At 40.9% G+C, this 23,044-nt stretch overlaps 1 protein-coding gene across 1 annotated transcript in view; it reads right to left on the bottom strand.

Annotated features, from left to right (window-relative positions):
- The window catches only part of MED13 (mediator complex subunit 13), a 75,407-nt gene that overhangs the window by 6,880 nt on the left and 45,483 nt on the right, over window positions 1-23,044 (bottom strand). The window contains exons 17-26 of the mRNA XM_075264744.1: window positions 15,327-15,494; window positions 13,905-14,128; window positions 12,896-13,085; window positions 11,233-11,662; window positions 10,814-11,033; window positions 9,656-9,847; window positions 9,202-9,425; window positions 8,949-9,091; window positions 7,714-7,872; window positions 4,601-4,777 (exon numbers count right to left, since the gene is read on the bottom strand). Coding sequence (XP_075120845.1) covers window positions 4,601-4,777; window positions 7,714-7,872; window positions 8,949-9,091; window positions 9,202-9,425; window positions 9,656-9,847; window positions 10,814-11,033; window positions 11,233-11,662; window positions 12,896-13,085; window positions 13,905-14,128; window positions 15,327-15,494 — 2,127 coding nt within the window. The remainder of the gene's footprint in view (window positions 1-4,600; window positions 4,778-7,713; window positions 7,873-8,948; window positions 9,092-9,201; window positions 9,426-9,655; window positions 9,848-10,813; window positions 11,034-11,232; window positions 11,663-12,895; window positions 13,086-13,904; window positions 14,129-15,326; window positions 15,495-23,044) is intronic.

The following is a 23,044-nucleotide window of genomic DNA, read 5'->3' as shown; positions in this document are numbered from 1 at the left end:
ATAAAAATAATATGGCAGTGAAATTTAGACATTTTATTTTTTTTCATTAATACATTCATTTAGACCTAAAATTAACACATTCACAAAGGGTTAAAGGAGAAAATGCATCTCACATTTTGTTATGCAATTTCTCCCGTGCACAGAAATACCCCACATGTGGGCGTAAACTGATTTTTGGGTACACAGCAGTGCATGGAAGGGAAGGAGCGACACTGGGTGTGTGAACAGCAGATTTTGCTGGAATAATTTTCAGGCACCATGCCTCATTTGCAGAGCCCCTAGAGTACCAAAACAATGGAAACCCCCCAAAAGTGACCCCATTTTAGAATCTACACCCCTCACAGAATTCATCAAGGGGTATAGTCAGCATTTTGACCCTACAGTTGTTTCACAGATTTTACTAACATTGGGATGTGTAAATGGGGATAAAGTGACATTTTAGTAATTTTTCAAAGTTTTAATTTTCACAAGGGGATAAAGGAGTAAAAGCCCCCCACAATTTGTTAAACAATTTCTCCTGAACACGGCAATACCCCATGTGTGGCCATATTCTGCTGTATGGGTACATGGCGGGGCTTGGAATGGAAAGAGCGCTATTTGGCTTTTGGATGGCAGATTTTGCTGGAATAATTTTAGGTGCCATGTCTCATTTGCAGAGCCCCTAGAGTACCAATACAGTGGAAACCCCCTAAAAGTGACCCCATTTTGGAAACTACACCCCCCACAGAACATATTAAAGGGTAGAGTGAGCATTTTGACCCTACAGCTGTTTCACAGATTTTATTAACATTGGGGCATGAAAATGAAAAATTACTTTTTTTCCAATAAACTGTCAATTTAGCCCCAAATTTTTCATTTTCACAAGAGGATAAAGGGGAAAAAGCTCCATAAAGTTCGTTAAACAATTTCTCCTGAACACGGAAATGCCCCATATGGGGTCATAATCTGCTGTATGGGAACATGGCGGGGCTCAGAATGGAAAGAGGGCTATTTGGCTTTTGAAGGACAGATTTTGCTGGAATATTTTTCAAGTCCCATGTCGCATTTGCAGAGCCCCTAAAGTACCAATACAGTGGAAACCCCCTAAAAGTGACCCCATTTTGGAAACTACACCACTCATAGAATTTATCTAGGGGTATACTGAGCATTTTGGCCACACAGCTGTTTCACAGATTTTATTAACATTGGGATGTAAAAATGAAAAATTACTTTTTTTCCCAATGAATCGTCCATTTAGCGCCATATTTTTAATTTTGCAAGTAGTTAAAGAATTAAAAGCCCCCCACAGTTTGTTACAAAATTTCTCCTGAACACGGCAATACCCCATATGTGGCCATAATCTGCTGTATGGGTACATGGTGGGGCTCAGAATGGAAAGAGAGCTATTTGGATTTTGGAGGGCAGATGTGGCTGGAATAGTTTTCAGGTGCCATGTCTCATTTGCTGAGCCCCTAAAGTATCAATACAATGGAAACCCCCCATTGTGACCCCATTTTAGAAACTACACCTGTCAAGGAATGAATCAAGGGGTATTATCATTTTGTGCCTAAAATGCTTCCAAAAAATGAATGTCCAAAATGAAAATTTTAATTTTGAAAGAAATATGCCATTTCGGTGCCCCATACATTGCACCCACTTTGTGTTGTCAGAGACCTGCACTCCTAAAACTATTAAGGGGCCATCCCGAGGGGCAAAAAATATATATATGTGGGTGTAAACTGCTGCTTGGGCACACAGGAGGGCTCAGAAGGGAAGGAGCACTGCGCTTTTTAGCTTTTGGGGTACAGATTTAGAGGGACTTTCTGGGGGCCATGTTCCTTTTGGAGAGACCTGGAGGTAACTGTAAACCCCATTTTGTAGGGGCAAGTTTAGGGTCTCTGCAAAAGTGTCATGGCATCCAAAAACCAAACCGTCTGCGCTCCAAAAACCCAATAACCCTTCTTCCCTTCTGTGTCCGGCTGTGCCCTAATATCAGTTTATACCCACATATGACATTACGTCCGTTATCCCGGGTACACCAGTGTCATACATGTGTCATACATGTGGCATAAACTGCAGTTTGGGCGCACAGCAGGGCGCAGAAGGGAAGGAGCGCGATGAGGCTTTTGGAGTACAGATTCAGATGTTTGGTATCTGGACGCCATGCCATGTTTGTAGAGCCTGTAAGGTACCAGAAAAGTGGATTCCCCAAAGGAGTGACCCCATTTTGAAAACTGCACCCCTCAAAGAATTTCTCAGGGGGTGTAGTGAGTATTAGTATCCCGGACATGACTGCACAGCGGATGGCGAAGAGGGAATGTGTAAGCGGTGCGGAGTACATTGCAGACACCAAATTCCCTACTATGTCCCAGTACCTCCTATGATTGGGGGAGTCACTCTGGGGCTCATTTTGGGGGTCACTTCTGGTGTCTTTCCCTTGTAAACTGTAAATCTGGGGTGTCTCCTGAAGTACACTGACACAGCTTATACATTCCCTTCCTGACGCCGCCAGTTGTATTCTAATAATTTGGCGATTTTGGGTTTTTTTGTCTTCACATTGGTAGATGCTATATTTTCTTTATTCTTTTGGTGACGCGGCCATATAAGGGCTTGTTGTTTGCGGGATGTGATATATTTTGTAATGACACCATTTTTGGGTGCCTACAACATACTGAATACATTTTATTAACTCTTTCTTGCTGGATTTAAAAAAAAATAAAATCCTGGCATTGAGTTGTACCCTTTAAATTTTTCGCCATGCAGCGCACAGTAAAAGTAACATGTTCCCTTTATTCTGCGGGTCGGTACGGTTACGGCGATACCTCATTTATAGTATTTTTTTATGCGATACTAATTCTGCAGAACAAAAACACATTTGGGGACATAAATCAGTGATTTTTGCATCGCCATCTTATGAGAGGCGTAACATTTTTATTTTTCGGTTGACAGTGTTGGTTGAGGGCTTATTTTTTGCGGGACAACCTGCGCTTTTTATTGGTACTGTTGTGGGGTGCATATGATTTTTTGATCACTTTTTATAGCATATTTTGTAAGGTGATATGGTGAAAAATCACTACTTCTGGCGGGTTTTTTCCGGGGTTTTTTTCAGATGTACACCGTATACATTAAATATTATTTCAGTTTTATTGTACAGGTTGTTACGGACGCGGCGATACCAAATATGCATTGTTTTTATTAATTTTTAGTACTTTTTTTATATAGTTCATTTTGTATAGAGAAAAAGGGATTTTTGGGCTTTATAACTTTATTACTTTTTTCATACACTACTTTTTTTTTAACTTTTTTTTTTTTTTTTTTTTTTTTTAACTTTTTCATGTGTCCCTTTAGGACACTTGAATCAGTTGATGCTTTCATGAAAGCATCAACTGATTTTGTATAGTAGCTTGCAGGACACAAGCAGGACATGAGCCTGCTCGTGTCCTGCAAGCAGCAGAGGAAGTGAGACACATCGCTCACTTCCTCCATCGGTCGGCAGGATCAACCAGGTATGTGGGGGCTCCGGTAGTCTGGGGTCACTGGCCAGACCCCAGACTACCTTCTACTGACATCGGCACCCCCCGATCTCGCCGCGGGGGGTGCCGATCAGCTTCAATATGCGGCGGATCCCTTTCGATCGCGCCGTGATGTTTCACGGCACGATCGAAAGGGTTAAAACGTTCAGTCGGAACCGAGTCCGACTGAATGTTGTTGAGGGGGTGGTTAGGTGTTAGTAACACCTAATACCTGCCCTCCCCCCGCCCCACCCCCTGCCTAGTGAGTCTCTGAAGACCGGCCGTAAATTTACAATCGGCTGGTCTTAGAGACCAGGACTGCTGGCCGTAAATTTACGGCCAGCGGTCCTTAACCGGTTAATGACACACAATACTGCCAGAAATCAAAAGTTATCCAAAAGTTTAGTTATGCTGTAATCTCTGTAATATCAGAAGGGCACTGTCAGGGTAGGGGGTATGATTCAGAGCTCCAACTAGAGGTAGATAGTGTCAGGACTCACACTCCTTAGGGCTCGTTCACATCTGCGCCTGGGACTCCGTTCTGCAGGTTTCCAGAATAAAACAGAAACAGAAACATGCAGGCATCTTTCAAACCCATTCATTTGAATGGGTTTGAAAAGTGTCCGGCTGTGTGCGCCGGTGAGCGTTTTATGCTCTCCGCAGCAAAACATTTTTTTTTAATTTTTTTTTAACCGGACACAGAGTCAGACATGCAGTACTCTGTGTCTGGTTTAAAAAAAAAAAAAAAACAGTTTTGCCGCGGAGAGCTCAAACCGCTCACCGCCGGACCTGGCATGACAGGTTTCCGTCTTCTGCTGGCAGAAGACGGAAACTTAATACGGAGAGCAGAACGCTGGTGTGACCCGACACCGCCCTCCTGACAGTGCAGAGTCTAAATAGCATATGAGACACCAGAACTAACAGCACGGATAACTGGGGAGTAATGGGGGTTAGAGAAAAAAATTCCAAGTGTTCCAGAATCAGTGGAGCCGCACCTATTAAATGATGTAAAAAATGGACTAGTTGCAGATGGTGGAAGGTCCTCTTTAGAATTGTACAATACTTTACTGTAAGATGTGTATTAAAAAGGCAGAGATAAAAATACTTACCATTATTTGTACTAAAAATATTTTCATTGGTGTTATTTACAGATGCCACTTGAACAAACGCCGATGTAGGGAACACCAGAATGTGAGTGCAGGATGTATCCTGCGGCGTATTTAGTTGTGAAGTTTGCATGGTCAATGTAGTGCTACGTCCAAACACTGAGCCTGTTGACACAGAATCTGCAAGAACAAAAAGAAAGCATAATAATACACTTGGTAGAATATAAATGTGACTGCAGACAAAAGGTACTAGTAAAGGATGGACAGAGCTAGAGTTGGCGAAAGGTCCTCTTTAACCCCTTCCCACCGATGGCATATTTCGTTTTTGACTCCCCTCCTTCTAAACCCCATATCTTTTTTATTTCTCCACTCTCAGAGCCATATGAGGTCTTAATCTTTGTGGGACAAATTTTTCTTCATGATGCCGCCATTAATTATTCTATATAATGTACTGGGAAGCTGGAAAAAAATTCAGAATGGGGTGGATTTGAAGAAAAAAAAAAAAAAAAAAAAAAAAAAAAAGCATTTCTGCGACTTTCTTACAGGCTTCGGTTTTACGGCGTTCACTGTGCAGCCGAAATGACATGTCATCAGTATTCTGTGTTTCGGTATGATTCCGGGGATACCAAATTTATATGGTTTTATTTACATTTTAATCCCTTAAAAAAAATCCAAAACTGTTAAAAAAAAATTTTTTTCTAAAAGTCGCCATATTCTGATACCCGTAACTTTTTTTTTATACGTCCGTGTACGGGCATGTATAGGGTGTAATTTTTTGCGGGGCCAGGTGTACTTTTCAGTTCTACCATTTACGGCGTACACCATACAGGAAAAATATTTTTTATAGATTTGTATAGCAGGCGATTTCGAACACAGGCATACCTAACATGTATGTGTTTCACAGTATTTAACTACTTTTATATGTGTTCTGGTGAAAGGGGGTGATTTGAACTTTTAAAAAAAAAAATATACATATATATTTTTTTTTTTTTTGCATTTGTTTTGAACCCCAGGGGGTCTGATCACTAATGCAATGCATTACAATGCTAATGCATTGCAAAATACCGTCACTTTTGTTGCAGACTACCTAGCATAACCTGCAATAGAATGACAGGCCGGGGAGCCTTCACAAGATTCCCGGCTGTCATAACAATATGACGCCGGCGCCGGCGTACTACTACGGCAGATGTCGGGAAGGGGTTAAAGGGGTATTCCCAAGAACATAACCACATTTAAATTTGTAGACAATTAAAAGTTAAACATATTGTTAATATAATTCAAAATTTGCAGCACTTTAAAAGATTTTCTCCATCTTTCCAGTGACAATCCTTTTGTCTTGATTGGTTTGCAATGGCTATGGATAATGAATGTGGGAACTTTTTATGTTCCTGCCTGGATAATCATGGCTGGGTTTCTGACAAGTACCTGCATTCATGGATGGACTCATTGCAAACCGATCAAGACAACAGACTGTCACCACTAAGATGGTTAGGGGGCGTTCACACTACCGTTGGTGTCCGTTATGAAGGTGTCCGTTTAAAAGAAAAAAAACGGACACCTATCATAACGGACATTAACGGACACTAACTGATGCTAACTGATGTTAATGTGTCCGTTTTTTTAACTGATCCATTTAATGGATCTGTTAAAAAAAAACAGACGCATTAGTATCATCAGTTAGTGTCCGTTTTTTATACTGTCCGTTTTTTTCTTTTTGCTGTTTATGCTTTCTGAGCATGTGCAGAAAATAAACGGACAGAAAATAACGGACTGTAACTGATGGTCATCAGTTACTGTCCGTTATATGTCCGTTGCCCATAGACCTGAATGTTAAATAAAAAACGGACACTTTCTGTCCGTTTTTTCAAACGGACAAAAAAATCCTGCATGTGTGATTTCTCGGTCCGCTTGAAAAAACGGACATGGTTGTTAACGGACCCTTAAGGACACAAACGGACACAAACGGACAACAGATGAAATCCCATTGAAATGAATGGAAATTGTAACGGACACAGCTAGTGTCCATTGTTAAAATCGTGAACGGACAGTAGCAACGGATACTGCAATCGGACACTAACGGTAGTGTGAACGCCCCCTTAGAGAAGATCTTCAAAACTCAAACATTTTTGGAAATTATAAATATATAAAAATTTAAACTTTCAATTGTGAATAAATATAAACATGGTTAGGTTTATGGGAAAAATCCTTTTATCACCTTTACTAAGCCAAGAGGATTTCCTATCATCTTTATACAAGTTTCACATGGTCCAACATTCAGTGCTGTGATATTAAATCTTAGAATAAGCTCAAACAGAAGACTTTGGAGCAGATTTTGGAGGTGGAATATGCCTCAAAATCAGCACCATTTTTTTTTTTTTTTTTTTTTTTATGTAGATTGTGAGCCCCATATAGGGATCACAATGTACATTGTATTTTCCTATCAGTATGTCTTTGTAGAATGGGAGGAAATCCACGCAAACATGGGGAGAACATACAAACTCCTTGCAGATGTTGTTCCTGGCGAGATTTGAACCCAGGACTCCAGCGCTGCAAGACAGCAGTGCTAACCACTGAACCACCATGTTGCCCCAAATCAGCACCAAATTCTGCCCTGAATAGGTCTTCTAATATATTAAATGGCAGGCAGAGACAAGCAGAATGCTGAAACAAATAAGCATCCTGCTGTGCTTTCACTTTTGCAGTGGAAAGCTGAGGGCCAGAAAGTGAAGAATTTGGGGCAAAGGTTCACCTCAAGTTACTCTTCACCTTTCACATCTGAATCTTATAGTTAGGGTCTTGGCATACACCAGAGTCCCTTCTGTGGAAAACAGTTCATGTGTGGGTCGTAGTACCCAGACCAAACTAGACACTATGCATGGAAGTCACAGCATCATAGTCTGTTATGATGCCGAGAGCAACCTGCCCAATATACCATTTGAATGATTGGATTCAGTTTTACTGCATATGTTGAGGCTCGGACCTGGCTAAGCACTGCATGGAGTATAGGAAAGGAGAGTGAGAAGTAACCCCTTGGTAACAACAAGACATCCAAACCTATGTTATCAAACATGAATATAAAAATCACATAGAATATATAGCATGGCATGAATGCATACCTGGCATGATCACAAATGAACCCTGTGGCTCCATAGCTACCAAACAAGCACTAAGTATGCTGGGAGAATCTGCTGCTGATATGCCACACATTCGACATGTGTCCTTCAATCTCTTGCTCAGTGACTGCAAATTGCGACGACTCAACAAACCACTCCAATCTGTGCATTTAAAAAAAATAAATAAATAAATAAAATTAATCCAATTGCAATAGCATAATATAAATGTATTTAATAATAGCATATAATAGAAATAGCATAATATTTATTTATTAATGAACTGAGGCTCTGTGATCAAGTCTCTGTACCAATGCTACTCAAACTGTGAGGTGGGCATCTCTGGTAAGCTCACTGGTCACCACTGTCTACTTTGGCACATAGCTGGGACAGTAAAGCAGTAACTGCACAGATAATGGCAGGTGAAAAGGTTTGAGAAGCCCTGCTCTGGACTAAACCCATTATAGACAAAAATGTCATGTTTTAAAGATCAAATAAACATACAAAATAAGGCATAAGAGAATTTTCTAGCAACCTAGCAAATATAGAAGCTGAAGCCAAGGGTATCTGCTTTAGCAATTACTTTAAGGGTAGTCGGTCGCTAAATGACATGATTAAGAGGATATTGTCACTCCTTAGGGAGAGACCACCATGTAGGTGTGTGGAGTCTTCCCTGTTTAAATCTTGGGAGACAGATTTGCATATTGTTCCCATAAATGACATGAGTCACTGCTCTCTGGTGGGTGGAACTGAGTTCTCTCATGTACAACTCTGTGGTCAGGACAATTAGTTCAGCTAATTGCAGTTTGCTGATAAAAGCTCCTGGAGCCTTGGCTGTTTTCTCTCTATGTAAATATACAGATAACACAGAGTTGGTTCTATGTAGAAGCATGGTAAAGGTTCTATACAAACCTGTATAATGCAATATACATTTACTGTGCATATTATTTGATCTACATTTAAATTAGATTTCTAGTAATCATAATAAATCATTTTCTACAGTTGTGGCAAGTGTCAATATCTAGTGTGATACTTTATAGTGTCCTGTTCATCAAACAGTCAAAGTCACCCAGCGGCTTGCCGAGGAGACAGAAGGCTGAACTACTGATTCAGGGAGATGGTAAAACTCCTTTAATGCCTGTTGCTGTCATCCTATGACGGATGACCGTAACAGATTGTTATGACAGTGTAAACAAACCCTAAATGACACAATTTAGGTTTACTAATACTTCAAAATTTACCTTTTAATTCTCCATGCCCTATCCTTCCCAGACGGCCAATTACAACTCTCCATGGTAAAGAGCTCATCTGTACAAGTCCTTGGCACCACTCCCATAGCTTCTGAAGACCACTGCGGCGAGCAGAACCTTTTTTCCGACGAGCTCTGTCATTAAAAGTCAAACAAGTTTTACATCACCCTAGCTCTACATGTGAAGTATACCAAAATAAGACTATTAGAAGGGAAAGTAAAAATGTTCACAGCTCGTCCCTTACCTGTTTGGCACATCAATATTAATGATGCAGGTTTCCAAGAGCTCTCCATAAAGATCTGTGCAAGAGGCCAGAAGCCACTTTTGATCATGAGATAAACAGTAGCCAAGGAAGAGAACATTATATTTTTGACCAGCTTCTCCAAATGTTTCACCAAGCTCAGTCTGCTTATCTTTCACTGGAGCCAATATAAATGGTGGTGTGTACAGTTTAATACATTCTGGTCTCTAAAAACAAAACAAAACAAAACAAAAAAAAAAGAAATATATAGTTATATTTCATATTTATCCATATTACAGACAAAATTTGAATCAATTCATTGCATTAATAGAAGTGTCTGCAAAATCATCAGATACCATGCAGTTTCAATACTCATTTTACACATTCTTAAAGCACTGCATTACTACAAAGTGTCAGTAGCTACTCTTATCTCATAAGGAATAACGGAGCTACTTACTTCTGGACTTTTCAATGCATTTTCAATGGCCAAACCAGGCCCAAATCCAGTTAAAGTTTTCACATTTGTGGAGCATGGAAGTGGTCTCCTACACTGGGTGAACACAGAAAAAGCGAGGGATTTCAAATGCTGGGTGTAAATCTGCCGATCCTCGTGTCTCACTGGCTGAAGAAGATACTGGCATGGAACAATCTAAAGAAAAGAAAATAAATGATAAATGTTTAAATATTTCAATGTACAATAACTGGCCCTTACAATTTTCTTGTTCTAATGTTCTTCAACTATCAATGTGCACCTCCCATGATCACCTCTGAAAAACTACCGTAATGCCAGAGAACGATACTGCTGCTCTTAGTTGTTGGCCCTTAAAGTCAGAACTGTAGAGTCTGCACACCAAACAACATATTCTATTTTTACACAGCCCCACACAGCCGTGGTCAAACAGATGCAGTAAAGCTCCTCAGAAAAGCTAGTGACTGTTGCCTATTTACGTTAATAGAAATTCAAACTATATACTTATTGCATTGTAGAATATTTATAATGATATAACAATTAAAGGGGTTTTCCCATCTCACTGTTTCAGCAGTTTGCCTGTTGTCTCTTTTCACTTCCTGTATTTCTCCCCCTCACCCCAGCTTGCTGAATGACACTATGAGGTATCACAATACTTATGGAGATCAGATAATATACACATGCTTGTAGAGAACAGACTCAGCGTTATCTGTGTGTTTATAAAGAGAGAGAACAGATTATCAGCAAACTGCAATTAGCTGAGCTGACTGTCCTGCAGACACTGAGTGACCTCACTTGTCCTCTCTCACGTGGTTATGGCAATGCTGTGTAAACAATAGGAGGAATAAGTTCACATAGCAGGCAAACAAAGCAGTATTTCTGAAGCAATAAATTTAGGAAAAGTCTTCAATGTACATAAGCTAGCCCTATAGATGGGAAGACCCCTTTAAAAATAATTATTTAGCAGCTTGAATCGGTAACTTTATAATGTCAGTTTTTGCATCTAGAATTAGACCCAGTTAGTGATCTGTTCTAAGACCATAAATACAGTAACTGGTGTGTGCGTATATTTACACTGTGCACTTGTGTCACATTTTATAAATCTCGCAGAACAAAAGATGCAAGAAAAAAAAGAAAAGGAAATACCTGTACAGAAACTGTATTTCTGATGTGTGGTGGAAGAACATGCAACATTTCCAAGAAACAGCGCAGCAGCCCCAAGGACCACACACTGGAAGATGATGAGTCTTCATCTTTATTTTCATAACTGAAAGGGTCTACAATGTAAACCACAATAGCTGGTGGGTAAGTGATGGCGTGTGACTCTCCATCAGTTGGAACTCCAACTTTATCTCGATCCATGGTGCTGAATAAGAACAGATGGTACAGGATGGTCATTGTTTTAAAAGCTATTCAGAAGCTGGAATTGCAAGTTGCATGAAAGCACTATATTATTCCAGTTTATGTGACTAAGACTTCATGTAGCAAAACTGTCAATTTTAAAAATTACATGTATCTTAACTTTAAGACAAATGCAGTATGATGTTAAAATCATGCACTCTCACCTTTCAGTAACCTCAGTTGCTGCTGCTGCAGCAGCAGCTGCCTGCTCACTTGACATCCCAGAGGCCTGCTGCAGATTCTGTGGCTGTTGTCCTGCTTGATTGTTCTGAACGGAGTTGATTTGCAATGGGATGGAATTAGTCGAATTGCTCATGCTCCCATAGGGAGGAAAGTTGGTAGTTTTGTTTGTCTGTAAGGAGGTTGTCCCATTTGCAGGAGCAGGAAGGCCTGGTGTGGTTGTAGAGGGCAAAGAATTGCTTGGAGTTGTTGATGAGTTAGTTGGTGGAGCTGTGGTCATAGATGAAGGAGTGCTGGGATTTCCAGTGTTGCTTGTAGTAAGAGGCTGCGTGGAAGGAGCCTGACTAACAGGAGGTGCAAGGTTCGGCTGGCAGAGTAAAGAACTATCCAGCGGCTGAGAAGCAAGATATGGTCCTAGAGATAAAAAGATAATAATAATAATGATAAGTATGTGCTAGAATGTGGACTGTGAAGTGAGTAACACTAGAAATGGCGCTTGGAAAAAAAAAAAAAAAAAGTTTCATTACAAGTTCTCTTAATGTTCACCACAATCAACCTCATTTCTGAGGTTTCCCCCTATTTAGTAATCCCCCTCCCCACACACACCTGTCCTCAAGGTCTTTACATTATGATGACACGCAAGGTTTAAACTTCTTAATGATTTTCTCTAATAAATGTATATCCACCAGAGAATACTTTACCCATACCCGTTCTCCACCCTCATCTTCCAAATCTTCTGAAATCGCTCACACTACATAATCCTATAAATTACTGCTACTAACTTTGAAATAAGTTTCTTCTCCTTTATATATGGTGAACTGAATGTCCCACCTCCTGCCACCAAGCTGGACTTTACAACAGCCTGGTAGGAGGACCTGAAGACCACCTAGATTCAGGTTCAATGGCATGACTGTTGTACAACTTATTAGCAAGGGTAGCTGGCAGGTCACACTTATGGATCCCTTGCTGAAAATCCTACATCGGACATATACAGTCCCAAACCCACACAATACACACAGAAAAAGAAATCAAACCATAGATATTCATAAATTAAGTTGTGTAATAATGAAAAATGATATGGGGAGAAAAAGTATTGAACACGCTTACTGAAATTTATTTAATATTTCATACAAATGCCTTTGTTGGTCATGACAGCTTCAAGTGATGACACCTCCTGTATGGAGAAACAGGTCGCATACATTGTTCAGCTGTGATTTTGGCCCATTTTCCCACACAAACACTCCTTTTATGACCTCTGAGTTTTAGTTCCTTCCCATAGATTTTCTTCTGGATTAAGGTCAGATGATTGGCTGGGCCATTTTAGCAGCCAAAGGTTTTTGTACAAAGTATTAAATAAATTTTATTAAGCATGTTCAATACTTTTTCCTTGTGTCATTTCTCTTTATTACATATAATTTAGACAATTATGGTTAGATTTCTTTGCCTGTGTGAATTGGATGAGTTCTTACTGTCCTCTGGGGAGAATTACATATCAATAACGCCTTTAGAAATAGATTTGCTTAGACAATTGGAGACCTGTTCAATACTTATTTCACCCTATGTAGATTATTGGTTGTGACAATTTTTTGTCACCACGCATATTGCAGATGTGTAACAAGTATGGACAAATAACTGAACTTCGCTTACCTAACTCATATTTGCACACTTGTGCATATAATCTCAGTTTGGAAAAGGCTTCATTGCCGCTGCTAGCTGCATGAGAAAACCATTCTGCAACAGACTTCTCAGAAACCTTTTTTGCTGCAGTGGACCCAACTCGCATGATGCCATCCGTTAGTTGCTTGGAAATTGCTCGATGCTGACCAAGTCGGCAAGACTGAAACACACAACGCACACATTGATAATTAAGGAATGTATGATGAAGACAAAAAAATTATTAAATTACAATATAAAAAAAAAAATTAAAAAGATTAGCCCGGAATGGCTTATATTTATTACATATCTGATCAGTGCATTATAGCAAATAGTTGTGTGCCATGTACAGTGTACATGTAATTGTACATGTGCCATGTACAATTACTGCAGCCCAACTCCCATTGATGTCATAGGACAGGGACATACATACTTCTGGCTCTGTGCATTGAGTAGTACAGTCCCAAACAGTTGATCCATGTAGGGGCTGCTTTAAGCGATTATCATATGAAATAAGCAGAGGAGGATAGTGAAATTTAAGCAAACCTAAATCATTTGCAGTTCACAGTTATAATATGGAACAGATTTTACCCCTTTTTGTTACCCATTTCCAAAAATGCAGATTTCTGTTCTGATCTATGTGGATTTATTGTGCAATATTTTTTTAGGGCTATGTGGCAGCATAAGTGTATGTGATCGCCACATTCATATGAACAGAGTTCAAAAAAATCACCACACTCAGATGCACAAAAGTTTCAGGTGAAAAAAATTTCTGCATCAGTATGGTTGGACTGTAATGCTGAATTGCAAAATAAAGAGAGGTCTGTATGAAGCCTGTATGATTTTGTCAGTGTGCTTTGTTCACGCTGGAACAGCACTTTATTTCTAACCATTGTCAAAAGGGTCTGAGATTTCCAAAGTACATAAAGGATCCCACAGGGTTTCCTAAGACCATTAGTTGTCCGATATTCAAGTGTTCAATTGAAGGTAATGATACTCTTACCTCATACATTGCAGTGAGATCCCGAAAGAAACTCTTTGCTCCATTTAGAAGAGCCTCATTTTCAGGGCAAACCACAACATAAGCAATGTCTCGTTGAGACCCATAAGGTTCTAGCATCAGCCTTTCCCAGTAAGGCAGAGCAAAGGGAGACAGCACCAGAAAGTCATAATCATATCCAACCAAAAATGTGGGGATCGGCAGTGGTTCTGGCGATTCATCCGTCCCTAAAAATGCATTAAAAGAAAAAAAAGCTGTTATCAAGTGTGTAGAAGCAATAAAATTAAAAGCGCAAGTTGGGCTTACAGACAGAATGTACCATGACAGCAACAATCTCTTGCAAGCCACTGGTTGACATTCAAAAATCCATTTCAATGAAAGTTTCAAGTATGTGATACACAATATTTTCCTATGTAGTGCAGTCTCCAAAGTCTGTCAAGCCTAGGCTACAACACAATACAAAACGTTGTTGTGAAAAAATTGGTTATGATACCCAAGTTAGGGTGCCCCACCTTATACGCGTAAACTTCTACGCTATGCCCCACGGGCCGTATCCACAGCACTAAAGCGCTGCGGTAAGAACCGCTACGTGAATGCATTGTGGTTCTTTCCGCAGCGCTTTTAAGAGAAAGTTCACAGAATTTTCCTCTGCTGACTTTCTCTTAACATTATATCTACAGGAAAGCCGCTGGCGTTTCCGTAGATATAATTGACATGCTGCGATTTGCAAAGTCGCAACGGCTTTGCAAATCGCAGCGTGTCCGTGCTGCGATCTTTTCCGCAAAGTGGGGATGGGATTCGCATGAATCCCATCCACTTTGCCTGCACTGGACAACGCCGCGATTTTTCCCACAGCGTCTCCGCTGCGGGCAAATCGCAGCGCTTCCAGTCCGTGGGGCCCCGCCATAAGTAAGACTCTCTACATGTGTGAAGTCTTCTAAAAGATTTCCCAGTAATCCATTTATTTCATAGTAACAGGTGTAAATCTAAAACTAGGTTCCATGTAATGGAAATGATACCTTTAGGGCAGGGGTAGGGAACCTTTGGCTCTCCAGCTGCTGTGAAACTACAACTCCCATCATGCTCCATTCACTTCCATGGGAGTTCCAAGAACAGCAGAGCAAGTATGCATGCTGGGAGTTGTAGTTTTGCAACAGCTGGAGAGCCGTACGTTCCCTATCCCTGCTTTAGGGCATCACTTTCAATCAGAATTTTTATAATAAATAATGTATGCGTGCATTAAAATGTACAGTGTCGAATGCAGGGCATCCTGGTCATACAAAAAGTTGGTTCAAATTATTTGATGCCAGAGGGAAGAGATAAGCAAAAGAACATCCATCAGTGATCAGCAAAAGTAGTACCAAAGAAGTGGAAATATGCTCAAAATTTACATGTCCTTCAAACTATCTTATCAATGTCACTTACCATATGAGCCACGGCCAGCCATTTTGTGAAACTGTTGCCAGGTTAAAGGTCCCTGCACACCCCATGATCGCACAGTCCGCTTCTTTTGAACAGCATCTTGCAAAACAGGTTGCAAAGAAAGCAGCATCCTAAGGATGTCTTGGGAACATTGCTTGCTTGAGTCTACAGCTGCAAAAAAAAAAAAAAAAAAAAAAGCCATAACGGTTAGCAAATGATCCATCATGCTGTTCTATCTAGACCTGAAAAAAACATTTCATTTATATTAATAACACATTTCCCTAGTAAAAACATAGTATATCCACTGTCTTATCGTCAGGGGCATCTTTATCCTGACCAGAACTACTTATGAGCTGGCACCATACAGTATAAGCAACACAACCACATTAACTGAGGGCATTGCCAACAAAGTCCACATAGTGGCTGATCAGAAGATTCAGCGTGTCAGTAAAAAACTGAAGGAGCCCACCACCTACCCCATAGGAAGGCCAGTGTCTGGTGGAAAGCCACTATAAAAGAAAGGACAAATGTTCAAATTTCTGAATATGTGGAAATCCCGGGTACTGGACCTCCACCAGATATTCATGATCAGACGTCACATTACATGGTTTCCGGCATAAGATGTAGTTTACGTTTATACCATTTTGAGTAAGGCCTAGTTCACATCTGCATCGGTAATCCAAGGTTTTAGCAGGGAGGCGTTTTTAATAATTTAAACAAAACAAAACAAAACAAAACATGCAAGATGTGGTACGTCCTTCTCCACAGCAGTGCCTATCGCGCTGTAGAGTGTGAGCGGGAAGGAACGCCCCCTCCCTCTGCTCACACAGCTCATCCATAGACGAGTATTATCAGGAGGGGAGAGGGGGCGTTCCTCCCCGCTCACACTGTACAGCGCGATAGGTGCTGCTGTGAAGACGGACGTACCTGACTGAGTGTCAGAAACGCCCTTCTGACTGTAAAGAGCTACAGTACCGGGACCGATAGCTCTTTACCCGGGGCACAGATCGGGAAAGCAGGCAGTGCGCTGAACTCAGCTGAACTTTCCAGCAGTATATAGAACTGCCTGTGCCCAAATCACGAAAGGTCCTCTTTAACCAGCTCTTCTTTCAGAAGATGGTGTCTATTTTGCTACTACATCCCCCCTTCAGAGGTGTTTCAGACTGCACAGGTCTCCCATTTTCTTTATTCTATTGCTCCACTGCATACAGAGATTTCCCACAATGATTTTGAGAGACTATACCTATATCAATCTGCAGACAGAGGCACTCTCATTTATACATAGTTTGTTGAACACCCCGCCTCGTGCTATGAAGCTTATGTTTATGGAGGCCTGGGAGTGAGACTTCGATACTTCTTTAACCCCAGCCAAGTGGCCTGACATCGATACCAAAGGCAGTAGGGCAGGTCACCCCCATGGAATTCTCTCTAAATATTCTCCATAGGACACGCTTAGTCCCTCATCTCTTACATAGCATTTATCCTAAAGTTTTCCCACTATGTTTTAGGGGAAGTACCACCCTAGGCACCACCTTCCATGTTTGGTGGTCCTGTCCACATGCCCTACATTTCTGCCTAGCCATACATTGACTCAGCAACTTTTTGGTTAGTCATTCCTGTTGTCGGTCCCCATTTTTCTCCTTGATCTCAAACCTACTGGCTTTAAATATTCTCAATTCAAATTACTTCAATATATTCTGATGGCTGCCCAGATCCACGTCGCATTCAACTGGAGAAAGTCTTTCCCCTCGCTGACCGACATGATTCTGAGAACTGACAATAGCACGAATTTTTTTTTCATGGAGCATGACTATCTCAGACTTACAGCACTGTTCAATAAGGTTTGGGCTGCATGGATTGACAGATCTCGCATCCCATGTCTGCCATACTGTCTTCAGCTATGACTCGGCATTAGAATTGCATTTCCATTCCAAGCTAAGACAGGATCTCTCCCCGCACGCATATTGTACCCCTTAACACTCAATCACATCTATATTCCCCTTACCGACTCCTGGTTTTACGTTTTTATCCCCCTACCCTTTTATTGTGCACACTGCAATCTTCCTAGAGTGTCAGTTTTAGTATTTTATAATAATTTTGCACTTTTATGTACCTCTTCGGATTGTATTGATGTTGTTGTTTTTTTTACATTTCCTGTTATTGCTGTATTTTAATAAATACTTTTAGAAACAAAAGTCTTCATTCAAGCACCCAGTGTCGCTCCTTCCCTTCCGCATGCTGCTGTGTGCCCAAATATCAGTCTACACCAACAAGTGGGGTATTTCTGTGCTCGGGAGAAATTGTGTAACAAATCGAGATGCACTCATTTAACCCCTTGTGAATGTGCTAATGTTAGGGGTAAATGAACACATTATTGAAAAAAATTAAATGTTTAAAATATCACCTCCATATTATTTCAATTCCTCAAAAGGTTAGACTTCCAAAAAACTGTTTAGAAATATCTGAGGGTGCATTTTTGAAAAAAGGTAGGGGGGGGGGTTCTAATATAGAGGCCTTTAAAATCCCTTTCAGAACTGAAGTGATCCCTAACAAATGGGTGGGGGAAATTTTCTTGTAAGTCTGGAAAACTGCAGTTTTAACTTGTAAGCCTTCTAACAGCCTAAATAAAAGGCAACTTAAACAATTATGCCAAAATAAAAGCAGAGATATGGTAGGCAATGTTTATTAAAGGGGCTCTATCAGCAAAATCATGCTGATAGAGCCCCACATATGCGTGAATAGCCTTTAAAAAGGCTATTCAGGCACCGTAAATGTTATATTAAACTACCCCCCCACACACACACCCCCACGTGCTACTGCGCATGCGCCCAGGTAATTTTTTTCTATCAAAGTCCATTCACGAGCGCTGGAGGAAGACGGGACCAGAGGAAGAGGAGGCGTGGATGAAGATGAAGACACACCCTGAATGCCCACCCAGTGTGCACGTTCGGTAAGTAGATCACATTCTTTTTTAGGGTTTTATTTTAAAATGGGGGGGGGTAGTTTAATATAACATTTACGGTGCCTGAATATTTATTTATAATTTATAATTAAATGCAAAAAAAATATTGATCAATGTTTACCACTAACATGAAGCTCAAAGTGTCACGGAATAAAAACTCAAATCACTTGGGTAAGTTACAACATCTCAAAGTTATTGCCACATAAAGTGACGTGTGAATTTAGAAAAAATAAGGCCTTGTCATTTAGAAACTTTTTAGGCCCAGTCCTTAAGTGATGTAATTTATATTAATTTAATTTAAAAAAAAAAAAAAAAAAAAAAAAGCCCAATAGTTATATTAAGCTGACAAGCCTACAAGCCTGTAGAAGGTTCCAGACTACTATGCTAACTGAACAGCACCTGCGGCTTGGTTGTGCTGGGGGCTACGTCATGGCAAGGGAGGTAGTGCAGAGAGGTATTGGTGGCCATAGTCGGCATTTCACAGGCATTAGGTATGGCACTCAATCTTCTTCTGAGTAACTGCCATGCTGAAAAACCCGCCATAAGGGAAAGGGCAGAAAGGGGAAGAATCAATCTGATGATTCTGCTTATTAACACACACACACAAAAAAAAAAAAAAACAACACAGAATTGTCAAACTCCTTAAGGGCTCATTCAAACGGGGCAAGAGGGGGCAGATTTTGACGCGGAATCCACCCCCTCACAATAGAAGTCTATGTAGACCGCTAGCGTTCTTTTTTCAGCTAGTGGGGGTTTTTTTCCGCTAGTGGAAAAAAAGTAGTGACACAACCTTTCTTCAGGTGGATTCCACCTCAGGAAATCAATACAAGTCGATGGGAGGTGGAAAAACAGCTAGTGTTTTTGGCGCCATTTTTTTGGGCAAAAAAAAAAAAAAAAGCTTCAAAAACCACCAGGCAGTTTTTTTCAAGGTCCATTCACTAATGCTGAAGGAAAAAACATGGAACAAAAAACATCTCAAAAAATGCTCCCTAATTCCTGAAGCGGATTTTTTCCTAAACAAATTCTTCGACCACCCTAACACATGTGAACTAGCCCTAAGAGGTGAAATACTCAAATTAATTTGAGCACCCAGCTCTAAGTATGAAGATCACAGGATGAGAACCACTGGTCTAGACGGTCATCCAGTTACTGTCTGAACATGTACAAAGATTTATTATAGTCTAAATTTAAGACCGTTTAGAAAATCAATTCCATTGTGTCAGAGGTCGTAAGTGTATGCGGCTCCAAGGAGCGCTGTGGCCCCTTCAATCTAAAAAGTGATGCGGTTTAAATTGCACACTTCTGATGAGCCAAGACTTGAAAACAAAACCTTTTTATGCTGAGGGCCCACATTGTGAGAAAAGATTTTTTATTGTAGATTTTGCTGTAGCTTTTGAATCAAACTCCAGTGCCTTGTGTGTATTTTAACACTTTAGCATTAAATCAATAACATTTTATATCGCTTTGTATTCCATTTTCATTTATACAAACTGAATAAGCATTACTCACTTCTGCAATCCCCCTTCCCATAATGCATTTCTACTTCCTGGTATATGTGCAGACCGGACCAGGAATCAGGGACCAGTGGGGACCCTGAAAGACTCGGAAGGCAGCGAGTGAGTGACACTTATTCATCCTTTAAAGGAAACCTATCACATGGAAGGGGAATTCCTTGAACCTGCACATGCTTAGTTCAGTCCATGGTTATAAAACACCCAACAGGTTCCCTTTAACCCATTTTGGTCTCGTAAATCATTTTCATAGTACCAGACAATACCTTGACAGCTCCAGGCAAGAAAATGTAATTATATTCAGGCCTAAGACAGCCGCGGTTTTCAAGATTATTATAGCTAAAAGCCGTTTAATTGTCAGTGGCTGCAGTTCAGAAGCAAAACCACACAGCCATTAAAGGGGGGTTCTTCAGGGAGTCTGAACACATACTGCCATTGTGACTTTTTAGGTGTCGTACCTAGGGGTTCCAGGCTGGTTCTGATCCCAGGTCATGTAACTGTAACCAGCAACCAAAATTACTCTACCAATTCCCTCCGTTCCAGTGTTCACAGCTAGCTAGTTGTGCTATGGGAACGGCAGACTAAATCAATACGATAGTGAAGCCAGCCCCCACAGAACAGACAACCACTTGTGTATATCAGAAAGGATGGAGGAAATAGAGCAAATCCTGTGTCACGTGCCGGTTCCAATCACGAGACTCAGAACCCCTAGTTTTGGCACCTAAAAACTACAGAGGAAATGGTAGCATGAGTGGCATTGTTACAGGCCTATTTGGGACACTGAACCTCCAGTCCATAAGGACCTGTGAATGGTCAAGTGTCCCATCACAACATGACAGGTTCCCTCTAAGATCTGAAATTAACTGGCACATTGAGAGAATGTCAAAAATGTTACATTCAAGAACATCTAAATTGGATTTTGCATGAACATTAGAGAGCCAGAGACACACTGAAAATAAAACATCAAGACATGCAGAGGTTCATACATGCCACATATGCCTAAATGCATCTACAGATGATTCCTTGCAGTGGAGCGACTATGGCTGTATAAGGCCGGGTTCACACGGAGTATTGCGGCTCGTCATTTGGTACGTACACGCCGCGGGATCTTTTGCGGGCCGTATATGCTCCCATTGTATTCAATGGGAGCTGGTACCGTACACACGGCGCTATTTTGCGGCCGCCGCAAAATAGTGCTGTGTGTACGGTACCGGCTCCCATTGAATACAATGGGAGCGTATACGGCCCGCAAAAGATCCCGCGGCGTGTACGTACCAAATGACGAGCCACAATACTCCGTGTGAACCCGGCCTAAGTCTCCACACACCTGAATAGGTGGTCTCTCCCTAAGGATAGACATTATGCCCATAATCTAAATGCATCTAGCGTCACAAAACCATCAACACTAAAGAAACAAAAATCGGTGAGCTGACAAACTGTCAGGTTATACGCAGGAGAGTGCAATGATGATCTTCTCACTCCCTTAGCTGAAAAAAATAAGTACCCCACCCCCTAGATGTGGGGGGAAAAAAAGGGGGGGGGGTGGCACAATTAAAATTAATTTGGAATGACAAGTGGACAGGCCCGTACACTGTCAGAAATTCATGAGCAGCTTAGGCACATCTGATAACAAGCTGTAATAGTAGGCTTATAAGTGATGTACAACAACCAGTAAGGTATTTCCCTTCTGTAGAATTGAGGTACATACAGAAACTTTTAAAACTGTATTGACCAGTATCTCCTACTAGCCACAGAAAACCAACTCTTGCAACATACCACCTCTTTAGGCAGGAAGATCCATATCAAAAAGGCTGTCATATACAGCTTTCTGCATCAGTCTAACAGGGGAAGAATATGCAAATCTGACTTCCATGATATAATTAGGATGTCAGTGCCTCAAGTAAATCAGATTTGCATATTCTTCCCAGGTTCCTTTGCACAGTGGAGCGCTCATGGCTTAATAAGACTCCACACACCTTAATGGTGGTTCTCTCCTTATGGAGTGATGATATCCCCTCAACTCAGTTTAACAGATCAATACAAGAGGATCATATAGTAGTCATCCTAATACCGCTGCTTTCTCTGTCCTGGCAGAGTGATCTATGGCTGCCTTGCTATAGAGATGGACCATCATCTTTAAAGAATTTTATATCTCACAGGGAAGGAAAAAAAAAAAAAAAAAAAAAAAAAAAAAAGAAAGTTCTTTACTTCAAGTTACCTAAAAATACTCCAAACTACAGTCTTCCTGCTTACCAGTTAAGTACAATAGCTGCTTACAAGTAAATCTATGCAGGATATGTAAAAGTACAATGACACACTGGCTTCTGTGCACAATCACAGAAGATTTTTTTGTGTCTGGATTTTAGCTGCCCTCCCATCTCTCCACTTTCCTGGAGTTCCTGCTTATTGTAAATGGCACAGTTATCTCTGGATTTACATACACAGATAGCAGAGTCTAAGGAAACTTATCTAGTCCCAAATTCAATGCTGGAAACTTGAAGGTCTATGCCAGGCAGGTCCGTCTCACTGGACAAACATGACCAGCTTTCAAATTTCATCTGGCCCATCAGAACTACTGCCACACTGAGCCTGTGCTGCGTTCACATGGAGTCGTTTGGACTCAAATTCCTCCTCCAAAAAACGCCTCACCATACAGTCCTATGGTGAGGCGTTTTTAGGAAGAGGAACTTGAGTCAGTTTCCTGACCAAATTCCTGAACCAAACAACTCCATGTGAACGCAGACTAACAACACTCATCTGTCTGCGCTCAAGTGCCTCCCGCTTCTTCCAGGCACACATGACATCACAACAGGGAGGTAGCGCAGGACCGTGGAGCAAACAGGTGAGTAAAGACCTAATATTTTTAGCGGTATATAATACTGGAAATCTATGAGGACATGAAGGGTCTCTTTAATGGTTAAAAGAATGTCAAGCTGAATGGTCACACACGTTTTCACCTCACCAAATCTCTACAACCAATGACCAATAAATCTATAACCAATGTAACCAGCTGTAAACACTGAGGAGAGATTTTATTGTCTGTTGCTAACAGGGCAAGATAGGTAAAGCAAAGCAATGTACTGAGTAAAACACTTCAGTTAGCTTAAAGAGGACCTTTCACTTTTGGGCACATGCAGTGTTATATACTGCTGGAAAGCTGACAGTGCGCTGAATTCAGCGCACTGTCGGCTTTCCCGATCTGTGCCCGGTGTACAGAGCTTACGGTGCCGGTACCGTAGTGCTCTATG

The sequence above is a fragment of the Leptodactylus fuscus genome, chromosome 2 (genome assembly GCF_031893055.1).
Source record: "Leptodactylus fuscus isolate aLepFus1 chromosome 2, aLepFus1.hap2, whole genome shotgun sequence".
NCBI classification, from domain to species: domain Eukaryota; kingdom Metazoa; phylum Chordata; class Amphibia; order Anura; family Leptodactylidae; genus Leptodactylus; species Leptodactylus fuscus.
The sequence above is the reverse complement of the archived record's forward strand: the minus strand, read 5'-3'. Positions and strand labels throughout refer to the sequence as shown.